The sequence below is a fragment of the Geotrypetes seraphini genome, chromosome 5 (genome assembly GCF_902459505.1).
Source record: "Geotrypetes seraphini chromosome 5, aGeoSer1.1, whole genome shotgun sequence".
Taxonomy (NCBI): Eukaryota; Metazoa; Chordata; class Amphibia; order Gymnophiona; family Dermophiidae; genus Geotrypetes; species Geotrypetes seraphini.
Window position 1 is genome coordinate 120095050 of NC_047088.1, and position 18139 is coordinate 120113188.

At 49.1% G+C, this 18139-nt stretch overlaps 1 protein-coding gene across 5 annotated transcripts in view; it reads right to left on the bottom strand.

The window, feature by feature from the left end:
* The window catches only part of COPS8 (COP9 signalosome subunit 8), a 430770-nt gene that overhangs the window by 359695 nt on the left and 52936 nt on the right, over nt 1-18139 (bottom strand). For 3 of the 5 annotated variants that reach the window (XM_033944269.1, XM_033944270.1, XM_033944268.1), the window contains one exon: nt 14646-14694. The exons of the other annotated variants lie outside the window; for them this stretch is intronic. In XM_033944269.1, coding sequence (XP_033800160.1) covers nt 14646-14687 — 42 coding nt within the window. In that variant the 5' untranslated portion in view covers nt 14688-14694. The remainder of the gene's footprint in view (nt 1-14645; nt 14695-18139) is intronic. 5 annotated transcript variants of the gene reach the window in all.

Sequence of the window (18139 nt, forward strand, 5' to 3'; positions counted from 1 at the left end):
TGACCAGAGAATTGAATCAAGGACATGCGCTAGATGTAATTTACTTAGTTTTCAGCAAAGCCTTTGACACGGTTCCTCATAGGAGGCTCTTAAACTCCAAGGTCCCAAAGTGGTAAACTAGATTAGAAACTGACTGACAGAGGGTAGTAGTTAATGAACAAGCTAGGGGTCTTATGAAGCGCTTTCGAGCACGGTCTTACCCTGAATGGGCTATTTAACAGGCGCATTTAAAAGCATTGTATGCTAATCCAGCTCTGCTTTTATAGCCTCAAGTGAAGCCCGCCATGAACAAACATGTATGTGTATTAACCTATTCAGACAAAGCCACACAGGTGGCTAACATCATACGCAAACATTGGCATGTTTTAGCCATGCATGAGGTGTTTAAGGAAGGCCCGTGCATTGCATTTAAAAGACCAAAAAATCTAGCCAACCACCTAACTACAGTGAGACCTATTACAGAAGTGAGGGGGAATGTTACCTCTTTTGGCCACAGGGTATGTAATGACTGTAGTATGTGTGCCACCTCTTTAAATGGGGATACTTTAACTACCGTATTTTCACCCATATACCGCGCACCCGTGTAAAACGTGCACACGGGTATAGCGCACAGGGAACACAAATCTATGTAAAAAAATTATTATATACCGCGCACACGGGTATACCGCGCATGCCGCCCCGACTCTCCGTTCGCCTGCCCCGACTCTCCGTTCACCCACCCTGCCCTGCTCCCAGCTCTGTAAGCATGCGCAATGGTCTGAGCATGCTTGCCGCTCAGTTTTCTGCGCCGGGTTGTGGGGGCGCGCTTTTGACCTGTCACCAAGGCGGTTTTTCTGGCGGTGTGCTTTCCACCACGTGGCTGTGGCCCCCCTCTATCTGGCCTTGTAATTTGCCCAGTGAATACTATTTTGACTATTCAACAGCATCTCAGCCTTTGGGTAAGCCTATAAAAGATTAATGCTGCATGTAGAGCCCACATTTTAATTTGATCTCTTCAGATTGGTATTCTGCATTTATCTACCCGGTAGTAGAGTTTTATCAATTAAATTTACCGCCATAATGCCAGGAATGAGACGAAAGTCATATACAGCAGACTTTAAGCTTAAAGTTGTTGCGAAAGCTGAGGAAATAGGCAACCGGGCCGCAGCGAGAGAGTTCGATGTTGGAGAAACATCGGTGCGTGAATGGAGAAAAGATAAGAAGGAACTGGAGAAATGCAATCCGCGCAAACAGGCACGTCGTGGGGCCAAACCAAAATGGCCTCAGCTGGAGGATGACTTGAAGCAATGGATTCTGGCGAGAAGGGAGCAAAATCAATCAGTCTCTACTGTTGCGATTCAGATGAAGGCAAAACTACTTGCCAATGGAAGAGGAATATCCGACTTCAAAGCTGGCTTCACATGGATCTCAAAATTTATGAAAAGGAACGGACTATCAGTTCGAATGAGAACAACTGTTGGCCAGCGACTTCCGGATGACTGGCAGCAAAAATTGATTGATTTCCGTAACTTTGTCGCCAAAGAAATATCTGAACTTGCCATCACTGCAAAGGACGTCATCAACATGGATGAAATTCCAATGGCATTCGATATTCCAGCGACAAGAACCGTAGCCCCCACAGGTACTAAATCTGTTGCCATCACCACAACTGGGCATGAAAGAACGTGTTTTACAGAAGTTCTTGGTTGCTCAGCTAGCGGGGTTAAGTTAAAGCCCATGCTCATTTTCAAAAGGGTCACTATGCCCCGTGAAAAGCTGCCCACCAGTGTGGTTGTGCACTGCAACAAGAAGGGATGGATGGACTGCGACGTAATGAGATTGTGGGTAGATAAATGCTTTAGGGCAAGACAGGGTGGATTCTTTGCAAAAAAAATCCTTCTTAATTTTTGATGCCATGGCTGCCCACAAAGAAAAAAATGTTCAGGCCTACATTAATTCTACTGGTGCCCACATCGCTGTGATACCTGGAGGCCTGACGTGTAAGCTGCAGCCACTTGACATCACAGTGAATCATCCATTCAAGACTTTTGTTAGAAAGGAGTGGGAGGAGTGGATGCAGAGCGGCACGCACGAGTACACACCTGCAGGGCGGCTGAAGCGGGCAACTTTCACAGAGAAGTCTGCAAGTGGGTGGCTTCAGCATGGGACAAAATAACACCAAATACTATTGAAAATGGATTTAGAAAAGCGGGCATTGTTTATGAAACCAATGACACTACGGCTACTACCAGTGCAGCGGAAGGAGGCAACAACATGGATATCAGCGATGATGATGACGTCGATGACGATATCACTTCGGAAATAAACGAGGATCGTCTGCAGGCCGTGCTCACTTTATTTAATGACGATGATGACAATTCAGATTTTGATGGATTCAAGGATTCAGATGACTGTGATGATGATGACTGAATAAACCTGTAAACTTTGTTTATTTACAACTTTACCGTAACTACGGTAACTGTATTTAGATTATTTTGTCCTCGATACTTCGTTTGATCTAACGGTTAATGTTATAGTTTATAAGAATGAACATGTGATTTCTGTTCTTGTTGCTGAATTCATACTCACTAACTCTAGATTAAAAGTTATACGGTTGTTTATAAGAATGAACAGTTTTTTTCTTTTGACGTGTTTGGTTGGAGGGTGTGTGAATGGTGCATGAGTTCTCCTATGTCTGGTTGAGGTGGATTGAATTACCGGTATTTAGCTGAAGAAATTATGATAGTTAACCCCCCCCCCCCCCATTCCACACACATTACGGTAATTCTCTTCCATTTTTGTTCCCATTATAAAAACACTGATAAGTTCCCAGAAAAAAATACATTAAAATAAGAAGTGAAAACAAAAGCCCCTACAGATGAGAACATAAGAATAGCCTAACTGGGTCAGTCCCATGGTCCATCATGCCCAGTAGCCCATTCTCATGGTAGCCAATCCAGGTCACTAATACCTGGTCAAAACCCAAAGAATAGCAAACATTCCATGCTACGGATCCAGGGCAAGCAGACGCTTCCCCCATGTCTTAATAACAGACTATGGACTTTTCCTCCAGGAATTTATCCAAACCTTTTTAAAACCAGCAACGCTATCTGCTTTTACCATAACTTAAATCTTTCCTTCCAAACAGAGACCTTGCTAGATGTCAAATACAGAAAGAACAAGGTAACTTCACAAGGACTTAGCTGTGCAGGAAATGTGAATCTCCTCATACACCCACCATATACCTAGTGCAAAAATGTGCAAAGATCTGTTTTTTTCTTTCGATCACTACATAGCCTAATGCCACACAAATATATTCTGAAGGTCAATGCTAAGATTAACAAAGATTCCTTCCTTGGACCACAAGGAGATACTGACAAACCACTAGAAGAGATCCCAAAACAACTACGCAGGCACAACACCACTCAGTGTGTGAACCAGTTCAGTAGAGTGGACTACAGTAACTGGGGGGGTGGAAATGGACCCGGAGTTTTCTCAGCAGAATTTCCCAGAACATCTCTTCCTCTCAACACATTGACACGCTGGTGGGTTTATTTTATAGCTTTTTCACCCCCTTCGGTCTGCCTGTCCCCCCTTGAAGATCTGTCCCCATCCTGAAAGCCTGATGCCCCCCCCGATGCCCGATTCATCATCTGGAAGGACCGCTCGCACCCCCACCGCTTGCACTTCCACCCCGATGGACCGCTCGCACTCCCACAGCCTCCCCCCCTCACCCATGGAGAAGCTGTCTACCTTGTTTCCGGATGCCAGTGAGCCCAGCTGCTTCCTCTGCCGGCAGTCCCGCCCCTTCTCTGAGCCCTGCGCTACGCTGCTTCCTCTTCCGGCGGTCCCGCCCTTTCTCTGACATCAGAGAAAGGGCGGGACCGCCGGAAGAGGAAGCAGCACAGCAGGGCTCAGAGAAGGGGCAGGACCGCCATGGGGGAGGGGGGAGGCTGTGGGGGTGCGAGCGGTCCTTCCGGATGATGAATCGGGCGTCGAGGGGGGGGGGAACTATGTAAAAAAAATTATATAGCGCGCTAACGCGTATAACGCGCAAGGTTATGCACGGTTTGTAAAATCGTGTATAACACGCGCGTTATATGCGTGAAAATACGGTAATCCTAACAACGGGAAGATCTATAGACTAAGGGACTCTACAACTTGTAAAACTACTGAAGTAATCTATGGCATTATATACCCATGCCCCTTAATGTACGTTGGATGCACTACAAGACAAGTAGGTACCGGCTCATTGAACATAAGAGCAGGTTACATATGTCTGTCACCAATGCCCCTATGGTATCACACTGTATGGAGAAATCCCACAAGTTTGAAGATTTGAGGGGATTAGTGATTGAACATATAGCTGAAACTTTTGTAGGTAATAGGAGAACATACTTACACCAATGTAAACAGTATTTGAATTTTGGAATTGGACACTGTTATACCAGAGGATTTGAATGAATATCTGGAATGGAGCGCTTTATTATGAACTCCGTCGCTTTTTGATATGTGTGTACAGCTTCAGTGCCTGTTTGCGGGGTTTTTCTACCCCCATTAATACTAACATTTTAACTGTAACAAATCCATTTACTCACTCTTCACCTTCTTTTGTACTTTTTCATGTATACATTTTCTATCAACAATAAAGTTTTTTGAGACTACATCTGATGACGTTTTGTTCTGCTCAAATTGCAGCTGTGTCTCTGCCTCTCTGACTCACCAGCAGCGCCACAGATTTTCTCATGGGCTTGTTCTCCTCCCTTGCTGTGTTCAGACATTGTTTTTTGTTAGTTTCTTAGAACTGGCTCCTGAAGAAGGGAATGATCCTGAAACTTGGCACAGTTGAGCCTTATTTGCCTGGCAGTGAACACGGCACAAGGATTACTTACAGGGATTATCATCATCTGGAGAACCATTAAGAAACTGAGGAGTGATTGAGATAAGTACTATGAAATCGCAAGTTTGAGCACCTTTTGGACTGGTGGATTGCAATTTTGTATTAGACAATTAAATCTTTATCATAAGAACATAAGCAGTGCCTCTGCCGGGTCAGACCAGAGGTCCATCCCGCCCAGCAGTCCGCCCCCGCGGCGGCCCAACAGGTCATGACCTGCCTTAATCACCAGAAGGGGCCCCCTAGGTTTCTCATCGAAGTCCTATCTTCCCATCAATGTCCTAACCTTCCGGCCTTGCACCTGCACGACCTGGTGAGCTGTCTATACTTATGCAACACCCCAGCACCTCCCTCAGTACCCCACGATCCCCTTTTCTCTCAGGAATCTGTCCAATCCCTGTTTGAATCCCTGTACTGTACTCTGCCGGATCACTTCCTCCGGGAGCGCATTCCATTTGTCCACGACCCTTTGGGTGAAGAAAAACTTCCTTGCATTTGATTTGAACCTATCTCCCTTCAGTTTCTCTGAGTGCCCCCTCGTACCTGTCGTCCCTTTTAGTCTGAAGAACCTGTCCCTGTCCACCCTCTCTATGCCCCTAAGTATTTTGAAGGTCTCTATCATATCCCCCCTGAGCCTCCTCTTTTCCAGAGAGAAGAGCCCCAGTTTATCCAGCCTCTCAGCATATGGGCAGTTTTCCAGCCCTCTTACCAGTTTCGTTGCCCTCCTTTGGACTCTCTCAAGAACTGCCATGTCCTTCTTGAGGTGCGGCGACCAATATTGAACGCAGTATTCCAGATGTGGGCGCACCATCGCTCGATACAGCGGCATGATGACTTCCCGCGTCCTGGTTGATATGCCCCTCTTGATGATGCCCAGCATCCTGTTGGCTTTCTTCGAGGCTGCTGCACATTGTGTGGATGGTTTCATGGATGGATCCACTAGCACACCCAAGTCTCTCTCAAGTCCGGTGTCTTCCAGCAATCTCCCCCCCCCCCATTTTATACTCGAACAACGGGTTCTTTTTCCCTATGTGCATGACCTTGCATTTATCTACGTTAAAGCGCATTTGCCATTTGTTTGCCCAGTCCTCCAGCTTATCGAGGTCCCTTTGCAGTTCCTCACACTCCTCCCTGGTCCTAACTCTGGCGCAGAGCTTGGTATCGTCTGCAAATTTTATAACCTCACACTTTGCCTCCGTTTCCAGGTCGTTGATAAATATGTTGAAGAGTAGCGGCCCCAGCACCGATCCCTGCGGCACACCGCTCGTGACTCCCCGCCAGTCAGAATATTGGCCCTTTACTCCGACCCTCTGTAGTCTACCTGACAGCCAGTGCTTGATCCATCTGTGTACATCCCCGCCCACCCCGTGGTTCCACAGCTTCCTAAGCAGCCTTTCATGTGGCACCTTGTCAAAGGTCTTTTGAAAATCGAGGTAAATGATGTCTATGGGTTCCCCTTTGTCCACCTGACTGCTTATTCCCTCAAAGAAGTACAGAAGGTTTGTCAGGCACGACCTTCCCTTACAGAATCCGTGCTGGCTTGTCCGCAGTAGGCCATTTTTCTCGATGTGCTCGCAAATGCTGTCCTTGATCATTGCTTCCACCATCTTCCCTATAACTGAAGTCAGGCTCACCGGCCTGTAGTTCCCGGGGTCACCTCTCGATCCCTTCTTAAAGATAGGTGTGACATTCGCCAGTTTCCAGTCCTCTGGTACCTCTCCAGTTTTCAAGGATAGGTTGCAAACATGCTGGATTGCACCTGCTATTTCCTGACTTAGTTCCTTTAGAACCCTTGGGTGGATCCCGTCCGGTCCCGGTGATTTGCCGCTTTTCAGTCTGTCAATCTGCTTGAGGACATCCTCCCAACTTACCTCTATATGCCCCAATCTTTTGGCCTGTTCCCCACTCATGAGCTCCTCTGAGTCCGGTATATTGGACGTGTCCTCGCTCGTGAAGACCAACGAGAAGAACGTGTTCAACCTCTCAGCTACCTCTTTATCCTCCTTAATCACTCCCTTCCTATCCCCATCGTCCAATGGCCCCACCTCCTCTCTCACTGGTTGCTTCCCCTTTACGTAACTGAAGAATGCCTTGAAGTTTTTCGCCTCCCTGGCCAGCCCCTCCTCGTATTTCCCTTTTGCTTTTCTAATCTCTCTGTGGCATTCCTTTTGGCATTTCCTGTGCTCCTGGTGATTTACCTCTGTTGGATCCCTCTTCCATTTCCGGAAGGACACTTTCTTGTCACTGATTACCCTCTTTACTTCAGGTGTCATCCAAACCGGGTCTTTTGACCGCTTGTTCTTGTGGCCTTTCCTGAAACTGGGGATGTACAGTTTTTGCGCTTCCTGCAGTGTGTCCCTGAGAAGGGTCCAGGCGCTCCCTACAGTCTCCATCCTAAAGCCGTTCCTGAGCTTCCTCCCCACCATTTTCCTCATAGCAACATAGTTCCCTTTCCTGAAGTTGAGCGCAGTCGTTGCGGTCCTCCCCACTATGGGTGACCCCCTTTCTAATGTGAATCTGATCACGTTGTGATCACTGTTGCCTAGTGTTCCTCCCACTTCTACCCCTCTTGCAGGCCCCCCTAATCCGTTAAGGATGAGGTCATGAGTAGCATCCCCTCGCATCGGTTCCTTGACTAGTTGCTCCATGAAGCAGTCCCTCACAGCTTCTACGAATCCTGCTTCCCTCGTGGAGTTGGAGTGTCCCGTACTCCAGTCTATCCCCGGGTAGTTGAAGTCCCCCATCACTGTTACACTTCCAGTCCTGCATTCCTGTCTCAGTTCTGCTTCCAAGTCTTGTCCTATTGTTTCTGACGCACCAGGCGGGCGATAATACAGCCCCAGCTTTATGTCTGCACTCTTCTTTCCCGGCAATTTGACTCATAGCGATTCTAGCTCCTCTGCCTTTGTTGCCGTATCGATCCCAATCGAGTAGATATAGTCCTTTATATACAGCGCTATGCCTCCCCCCTTCTTGTGGGTCCTGTCCCTCCTGTAGAGCTTGTACCCTGGCAGCGCCACATCCCATTGATTTTCCTCTGTCCACCAGGTTTCTGTAATTCCTATTATATCCAGGTCCTCCCCCTTGGCCATGACTTCCAGTTCACCCATCTTAGCCATGAGGCTTCTTGCATTTGCGTATAAGCACTGTAGGTCCCGGTGTTTGTCCTCCACCTCTGCCTTTACCTGGGCCGCCTTCCCTTGGGTCTCGGGCCATTATCCCGCTCCCGGTGCCTCTGCTGTGCCCTCCGCCTTTACCCTCGCAACTCTCTTCCTCCCCATGTCCCCTCCACCCCACCTCCCCGCTTTTCCCCGGGGAGTACCAGCCCCCTCCCGTGCTATCGTCCCCTGGGCCTTGGTTTGTTCCCCCTTGCCTTGTGTCTCCCCTTTGCCCTGTGGCTCCACCTTATTGCCTTCTGTTTGCACCCTGGTGCCATCTTGTCCTCCTGAATCCCCTGTTTTCCCCTTCCCCTTAGACTTCTCCCAGCAAGTTGCTGTTACCTGGTGTTTATCTCGCTGTCTGATCGCAAGTTCCATCGGACCCCCGTCCTCCTCCCTGCAGTCAGCCCATTCAGCATCTTTTCTTGATACTGCTGTCCGAAGCGTCATCAGGTCAGCTGTCGGCTTTCCCCCTCTCTGTAGTTTAAAGCCCTCTCGATCTCCTTCTTTACGTTGGCTGCTAGTATTCTTGTTCCCGCCGTGCTCAGGTGCAGGCCATCCCGCCTGTAGAGCTTGCTCTTTCCCCAGAAGGACGACCAGTTCCTCACAAAGTGGAAGCCCTCCTCCTTGCACCACCTCCTCAGCCACGCATTCACCTCCTGGAGCTCGGCCTGCCTCCTTGCATCTGCCCTCGGGACCGGCAGGATCTCCGAGAATGCTATCCTCTGTGACCTCCGTTTCAGCTTCCTTCCCAGGACCCTGAACTGGTCTGTTAGCGCAGGCATGCTGAAATTCCTCCGGCTCACATCATTTGTTCCGACGTGGACAATTACTGCTGTCTCCTCCGTTTCGGCTCCGTCAAAGATCCTCTCGATTCTGTCGGCAATGTCCTTTGTCCTAGCCCCAGGGAGGCATGTCACCAGCCGGTCCTCTCGACCTACGGCTACGTGACTGTCCACCTCCCTCAGGATCGAGTCTCCCACAACAATTGCAGTCTTTCCCTTCCTTAAGAGCCTCCTCTGCCTCAGGTCCGTGTCCATAGTGAATCTGGGCGCTCCTCCCTCGGGGTCCTTGGCCTCCTCTGCCCTCCTGGCCTCTCCACTGGCCTCTCCACTAGGTCCATCCTCCGGTGGGTCCTGGCTCTCGTCTGATGACACCTGTCTGAGTTGCTGCTGGTTCTGCTCCTCGACCCTCCTGTAGCTCTCCTCGATGAATCTCTCAAGGTCACTCACTTGATCTTCAATGGAGCTGTTTCTGTCTGGATCCTCAGACGCCTGGCATGGTTCCTCTGAAGCGTGCAGCCCCTCCAGGTCCTGAACCCTGGCCTCCGATTTCTTTAAATTTAAGGTGAACCCGGAAAAATCCCCATACTCCCGAACACTCTCCAAGAGAGTAGATAACGAATGCTGCGGGTCTGTCAGAAAGACCAAAAGATCATCGGCGAAGGCCGCAATCTTAAAATGAGAGGCACCCAGATGAAGACCACTAATGTCTACATTGGATTGCAGCTCCCTGATCAAGGGATCCAAGGAAAGCACAAACAGCAAAGGCGACGGGGACAGCCCTGACGGGTCCCCCTGTTAATGGAAAAGGGCTCCGAAAAGCCCCCATTCACCGAGATCCTCGCCACCGGATCACTATAAAGCGCTAAAAGGGCGTTAAGAAAAAAAGGGCCTTAAGAAAAAAAGGGCCAAAACCATATGCCCGCAGCGTAGCAAAGAGGAACCCCCACCGCACCCGGTCAAAAGCCTTTTCGGCATCAAAACTTACAAGTAAAGCGGGGGTGCCATCCACTCCAGACTTCTCCAGGGCCAGCAAGATACGACGAAGGTTCTTAGATACCGGCCGAGCACGCACAAAACCTACCTGCTGGTCCGACACTAAGGAAGGCAGCACACGGGCCAAGCGATTCGCCAACACCTTAGCCATCAATTTCGTCTCAAAGTTCAGCAGGGAAATGGGTCTATAGGAGTCCGGCAGAGTGGGGTCCCTACCCGGCTTAGGAAGAACAATGATCTGAGCTGAGTTCAAGTAACGGGGCAAAAACCCCTTTGCCACATTCAAATTAAAGATTTCAGACAACGGAGCGACCTCATCCACCAGCAACTTATAAAATTCACCACGGTAACCATCGGGTCCCGGAGCCTTGCCCAACGGGCTAGCACGAATCACCCACGCCACTTCCTCCGCCCCCACAGGGCGCTCCAACAACGCCGCGTCAGCAGGAGAGAGATGGGGCAAATCCAAGCTGTCCAAATAGACCTCCCCAGCAAGATCATCCGGGCCCGGCGAAGCATACAAGTCAGCGAAAAAGTCCCGCAAAATACGACTAAGATCCTCAGTCTTATGGTGAAGCGTGCCCTGTGCATCGCGCAAAGCCGTGACCCCCGCGGACCCACGAGAGGAGCGAGCTAAACGCGCCAACATCCTGCTACTCTTATTGGCGAACCGGAAAAGCTGAAAATGATAATGTTCCCGAGATCACTGAGCCCCCCTATGCAGAAGTTCATTCAAGGCCTGTTGCGCCTCCAAAAGCTGCGTCTTAAGCGCCAATGTGGCGGCGCTAGCAAAACGGCGCCGCAGAATCCGAACCCTATGCTCCCAGGCCAGAATCTCTCTATGACGCGCTCTAGCCTCAAAGGCAACAAACAACATGATTTCCCCACGCAACACGGCCTTCGCAGCCTCCCAATAGAGGATGGGATCCTCTCGATGCTGCAGATTTGTGGTTTGGAAATCCCTCCATTTAGCCAACAAAAAGTCGTGAAAGCGGGTATTACGGTATAAATGACAGGGGAACCGCCAAGAAACACCTCCCCCCCCCCGAGGCGCTCCCCAAAGCCAACGCAAGCCCACCCTGCATGATCCGAGATCTCAATCGGACCCAAGATGGCTTCCCGAACCATAGGAAGGAGATCCCTGGAAAGGAGAATAAGATCAATGCGTGAAAGCGTCCCATGTGCGCGAGACAGATGGGAATAATCCCGCTCCACCGGGTGAAGAACCCTCCAAACATCCAATAAGTTCAAAGAGGAAGCAAGCAGGCCAGCCCCAGTACAGGCCCGCAATGACTCCCGTCCCACCGAAGAAGAATGATCCAGCCGTGGATCAGGGACCTCGTTGAAGTCACCCCCGAGAATCAAAGGAATATCCCCAAACTGCAACAAAAGGTTACGCAACTTCTGAAAAAATTTGGCAGAGGGATTGTTAGGAGCATACAGATTACATAGCAATAAGGGTTTATTGTTTAGAGAGACCGAAGCAATAAGGTACCGACCTTCAGGATCCCGAAGCACCTTGCGAGTTTGGAGGTGAAGGCCTTTGCGAAAAAGTATCACCACCCCTCCCTTCCCCCCCAGAGCCGGAGCCTCCAAGTGTGTACCCACCCACCAAGAACAGAGCTTAGCATGCTCCACAGAGGACAACCGGGTCTCCTGGAGAAAAGCAATAGAGGCCCTCCTACGATTCAAGGCTTGCAAAATTTTATACCGTTTAATCGGTGAGTGTATCCCCCCCCACATTCCAAGATATCAAATTAGGTTCCAGAAAAGACTAAAAAAGAACCAAAAGCAGATACAAAATATCCCATCTGAAAAGGCCAGAGGAGCATCCTAGCCACCACCCCTCTAACCACACACACAAAAAACACCGCCAATCCCCCACCTGTCGAACCCAAAAAGGATCCCCCCACACCCTCCCCATGGTCCCCCCCCATCCGCCCCCCACCCCCCCCCCCGTAACCCACACCAAACCATATACCACACCCCAATTGGTGCCACTTCCAGAAAGCAGGCACGCCCACTGCAGGCCCCCCACAGAACACCTCAGCCCCCAGACACACCCCGTAACTGGCAAGCCATGCTCCACCCCAAGAAAAACAGAGCCAGATAACAGGATCCCCAGACAAAAAATACCTCCACTCGCACCCCAGGCATCCAACAAGCCAACAAGCAAACAGAACACCCACCAACCCCCCTACAGACGATCCGACTGAACTCACCGCAACCACACCACAAGACCCGACCCAGACTCTTCCTGCACGCAAAAGAACATACCCCCCACAATCCACTGCCACTCCAACCCCCACCCACATTCACCAGGACACCAAACACGCAACCCCCCCACACACACACAGCAAAGGAGAACAAACTCATAATGCAGAAAACCCAACAAGTGAAAAACAGTGGGCAACATGGGGGAAATCAGCAAAAGCCCCCACATCCATGGAGGAAGGCCCTCGAAGGAGACAGTGCAGCACTCTCGAAGTCCAGAACCACAGCATCCAACTCCCAGCGGGAACAACTCTCCCAACGAAGCTCAGCGGAAGATCACGGCGCCACCTCCGGGAACTTCTCCTCCACAAACCGCTGAGCCGCCTCTGGAGTGTCAAAATGGTGCGGCCTGCCGGAGTGTAACACCCGCAACCATGCAGGGTATTGGAGAGAAAGGAATATTGCGCCGGACAAGACTGGAACAAAGGGGAGAAAACTTGCGTCGAGCCTGCGAAACCTCCGCTGAGTAATCCTGGAAACAGAGGACCTGTTTGTTGTTGTAGAGCAGCTTCTTCCCCTGGCGCAGCGCCCACAGGACCGCAATCTTGTGGCGATAGTGGAGCAGGCGGCAGATAACCACCCGCGGACGCTCCACTCCATCCCGCCGGGACCCTAGACGATGCGCCCACTCAATATAGATGGGACCCAATTGTTGCGGAAGGGCCAAAGACTCCAGCAGCCAGCTCTGCAGAAAGTCCCCCAAATCAGCATCCCCCAGAGACTCAGGCAAGCTCACGAACCTCAGGTTATTCCGGCGGGACCTGTTCTCCAGGTCCTCCACCTTGGCCCGGAGCGCCGCCAGAGAAGTAGAGTGGTCCACCTGTTCCTGCGAGATCCTCTGCACCGCATCCTCCGTAGAACTGACCCTCTGCTGCGTCTCCCGAACCTCTGAGGTCAGGGCTGCAAACCTCTGGTCCAACATGTCCAGCTTGTCGAGAATACGCTGCAGTTTATCTCCCAGCGTGCCCTCCAGCGCGGCCTGCACCTCAGCAGTGACCTCCGCGACCCACAAAGAGCTGGGGGTTTCAGGCGATTCTGGCAATGCTGATGCCACGTGCGCCGCCATCTTGTGATCGGGCTGTTTTCGGCGCTGACGGTCCGTGGCTCCCTGACGCGCGGCCATCCCCTAGACAGCCGCGAGATCACTGCAGGAACGCCCGACCGCACTCCCCTGCACGCCGACACCGGAAGCTGAGATCTTCAAAGCTGATTATTGGTCTAGTCTGCAGCGGGCGCGCCGGAGCCACGAGCCCGTCCTGCTCACAGCCCCATGCTTCCGCCGGAAGTTCTTCGTTCTTGAATTTTTTTGCCTACTTTGCTGACATGTAGAAATGGAAGCACGTTCGCAAAAGATTTCAAACTTGGCACAGAAACTTGCCCCAAGGTATTGTACCAAACTGCAAAATTTCAGACTCCTAGGTAGTTTCCTTCTGCCGCAGTGCTTAAGCAAAGTTGCCATTTTAGGTCACAGAGGTATGGGATTGGATCAATTGCTTTTGTTCAATCACCCCTAGCTCCTGACCAAATTGAGATAGATCCCAAATATTTTGCAGAATTTCATTTGAGATCCGAGACAACACCCCTGTAAAATTTAGTAGGATTTCAAGTGTGTGTGTGTGGGGGGGGGGGGGGTCGAGCGTGGGCTCCTGGTCCACTTGATATGGAATGACCTTTAAACGCCAATCCAGACATGGTCCATCACAGCAGTACCCGCATCCCCCAAACAAGCGGCCGATCACACATCTGCTGGCATTCTCCACTTCCCACAGCGTTTAGCTACTTCCACTACAATGCGGACCGTGCCCCCCAGACAACTCTTCCCCGGCCTGCACACACAACAAACAGAACTGTTACCCAGTACTCACAAGCATCCCGGTGATTGAAAAGCAAAGGACAGTTTCCTGCACTGCAGCACACAGCAACTGTGCCGGCAAACCTGGCTCGGGGGTTGTTTTTTTGGGGGGAGGGGGTTTCCATTATGGGAAAGAAGAGGACCTCCAAACCAAACACTCCTTTTCTCCATGGGTGAGGATGGTTGGGAAGGGACCTGGGAGGGCCCAGGTGTTGCACCCAAAGTTGGCTCAGTCTGGCCAACACCCTAAACTCTACTGAAGCCGAAGCAACAGGAGTGAACAGCTTTCCAATTCCAGGAGCTGAAGCCAAGAGCTAGAAAGATAGCAGTCATCCAACCTGCTGGAGATAGAGCACACTGACTGGCTGGCCAGGAAGAGTTCCATCCAAGATATACACCTGCAAAGTCAGTTCTCCATCTCCACTTGCTGGTAGATGTGTGCTATCCCACTAGTCTCTGGATTCATCTGCTGCCGGCGCTAAAGAAAAATATTTAGAACCAGAAATACAATTTCCTTAAAACAAACATGCTAATAATAAAAGAAATAAGGAAAACCCAAGGCATCTAAATCAAACTTATGCTTACAACATATATTATAACAGTATTCAATATAAGTAAATAGAATAAAGTTATCATCAAGCCATATACAAATGAAAATTTGGAGAAAATAATTCTAAAAAAATTTAAGCAGATAAATGAAAACATACCTCCAAAAGTAGATCTATGTTCTTATCTATGTCAATCTGCATTTGTAGACTGAAAATAAAGAAAGTATCTGAATTACCAAACTATATGTGTGCATAAATAAGTTATGGTGAACAGAACTTGTGCTGTTAAAAGGCAATGTAGTTTGAATTATATTTAAAAAAAAAATCAGAGTAAATGAAATTTGTGCGAGAATTGTGTAGGGAGCTTCTTCTAGATCCAAGATGGAGAGAGGGACAGACCTCTGATGCGGAGCTCCTCACCAGCGCTGTCTTCTCTGCCCTCTTTCCCTGCTGCATTGTAGCTTTTGGGGTTTCTCTGCTCTGATGGACAGTCTCCAACTGGAGATGTGAGTTTTCTTTGGCGGTTTGTCTTTTGAAATCACATTTGCAATGGGGAAGAGGAAGGGAGCCTCCTTGCTTAATCCTCTGGTAGCCAGGAGCTCCAGAAATGTCATGTAGACGTTGCTGGATCTCGGAGTGATGAATTATCAGAAGGAGATACCCCTGACTTCAGGAAGGACGCCAAATCTCTTGGCGAACCTTAGTTTTGATTAGGCTCCTCTCCAACCAGGGAGAGAGAATTCTGTGGAGAAGGAGGTAATCCAGCTGACCCAAGGATAGGTATTACTGGGGAGCCCTTGAGGAGCAGTGGGAGGCGAGTTGCTGGTAAAGAAGATCCCCCTGAAGCCCAGTCAACGGCAGCCAACACAGATATTGGTAAGATCTTATCTTCTGAGATTAGTAGTGACCATTTTGGAGAGTTGATTAAGCCTGCAGTAGTCAATATGGATGAACTGTGCAGAGCCATTGTAACTATGCACTCCAACCTCTAAAGAGCAGTTTCTATGGTACGTTCTGATTGTGCATCTATCAATTCCGAGGTTAATGTTCATGGGGTAATGTCAAAAGAACAAAGGCCTAGATTCACAAAGCAAACCGATCGGTTTGCGACCCCTTTACGACCAAATTTCCCTCCAGCCTGATTCACTTACCTCTCCTGCGATCCACTTCCAATCTGTGCATGCAAATTAGGGGAAATGCATGCACAGTTGGCAGGGACGCGATTTACAACACAAAAATTCACATCCGACTGGGCTGGCTGATCAACTGAAGAAGCGACTGCTGGGCAGCAGTCGAAAACGTCTTTCCGACTCTCCTGCTCTATTGAAGCCTGATCTCTGTCCTGTCAGCCCTGATCTCCTGCAGCCCCGAACAGCCTGCCCAGAACGCCTGCCTGACATGTCCTTTCTGCTACCCCTGGCTCTGCCGCCTTCCCAATGCATGCGCAGACTATCTGTAGATGGTCTGCGCACGCGTCTAGACCCAATTTTTTTTTTTTTTTTTAACTTTCACGCGCGCTGACTCTCCCCTTTCAAGTTTCAAGTTTTTATTAAATTTGATAAATCGCTTATTACATACTAAGCGAGTAACATTTAAAAAAATATATGGTGTACAACCTTAAAAGGGGGGGGGTAAGAAAACAAACTGACAATACAGACTAACTTGGATACATAAGGAAAGGGCAAAGGTGGGCAAAAAGTTACAAAATTGCTGTTTTTCTAGAGAAGAGAGTAAGAGCCGAGTAAAGGAAAAAACATTAGGATTGGGATAAAAAGAGTTATTTTAAAGATTATAAGAAGCTTTGAAAAGAAAAGTTTTTAAGTTAGTTTTAAATAAATTAAGATCTTTAACTTCTCTTATGTATAAGGGGAGAGTATTCCAGGTAAGAGGGGCCATAACTGAAAATATGTCATGACGTCTGGTTCCAATGATTTTCAAAGAAGGAACCATAAGCAGCCCTTGTGTTGTAGACCGCAGGGAACGAGTCGAGTTATGTGGAACTAGTAACCGGTCTATGAATTGTGGTTCATTTGTGGATAATGTTTTAAATGTTAAGAGTAATATTTTGTATGTTATTCGTTGATTAATGGGAAGCCAGTGTGAGTTTATTAAAAAAGGTGTTACATGATTGTATTTTTTACCATTGTGAATGATTTTAATTGCAGTATTTTGGATTATTTGCAAACGTTTTTTTTCCTTTTGAGTGATTTTTAACAGAAGTGAATTACAATAATCTAATTTAGATAAACGATAAAAGCAACATTTGACTATATTGCTGATGTGCTCTTGATGAGAGAATTAGAGAGAGAGAAAGAGAGAGAGAGAGAGAGAAAGAGAGAGAAAGAGAGAGAAAGAGAGAGAGAGAGAGAGAAAGAGAGAAAAAGAGAGAGAGAGAGAAAAAGAGAGAAAAAGAGAAAAAGAGAGAAAAAGAGAAAGAGAGAGAAAAAGAGAGAAAAAGAGAAAGAGAGAGAAAAAGAGAAAGAGAGAGAAAAAGAGAAAGAGAGAGAAAAAGAGAGAGAGAAAGAGAGAGAAAAAGAGAGAGAGAAAGAGAGAGAAAAAGAGAGAGAGAGAGAAAAAGAGAGAGAAAAAGAGAGAGAGAAAGAGAGAGAAAAAGAGAGAGAGAGAGAAAAAGAGAGAGAAAAAGAGAAAGAGAAGAGAGAAAGAAAGAGAGAAAGAAAGAAAGAAAGAAAAATTATGTTCTTACCTGTTAATTTTCTTTCCCTTAGACGCAGATGAATCCAGAAACCAAAGGGATAGCCCACATCTACCAAAAGGCGGAGATAGAGAAACTGATTAACAGGTGGTCCTATTGGCTGGCATTCCTCCTGTTTATCCAGTATAGCTCCTTGCCCAAGCATAGCATGTAAAAAATTTCTTTCCCATAACAAATCTCAAAATGCAATAATACAGAAAACAACCTGCCATAATAACAAACTGCGAAAGTTGCAAAAGAAAAAACCGAGACACAATATCCAGAAAGGGTGGGGCTCTGGATTAGAGAGCTGCACGGGAACGGGGATGACGGGAATCCCGCGGGACCCGCGGAGATCCCGCGGGTTCCCCCTTTGGGTCACGGGGATCCCGTGGGGACGCCTCAGAGGGTCGCGGGGATCCCGCGGGGTTGGATCACAGTGCACTCGAGCCGCGAGGGTAGTCTCCTTCTCCTTACCTGCCCTGTTGCAGCACACAGCCGAACGGAAATCTTCCCGATGTCAGCGCTGACGTCGGAGGGAGGGCTTAAGCAAAGCCCTCCCTTCCTCCGACGTCAGCGCTGACATCAGGAAGACTTCCGGTCGGCTGTGTGCGGCAGGGCAGGTAGGGAGAAGGCAATGGCGTACGAAAGAGGGGGGAGGGGGAGGTCCGCCCCGGAGAATGTGCACAGCTGGTCAGGTCCCCCGATCGACCGACAACAGGCCCGGCCGACAAATCTCCCTGCCCTGTAGCCGCGAAAGCACAGTTACTTACCGTAACAGGTGTTATCCAGGGACAGCAGGCAGATATTCTTAACACATGGGTGACGTCACCGACGGAGCCCTCGGTACGGACCTTTTTAACTAGAAGTTTCTAGTTGGCCGCACCGCGCGTGCGCGAGTGCCTTCCCGCCCGACGGAGGAGAGCGTGGTCCCCAGTTAGGATAAGCCAGCTAAGAAGCC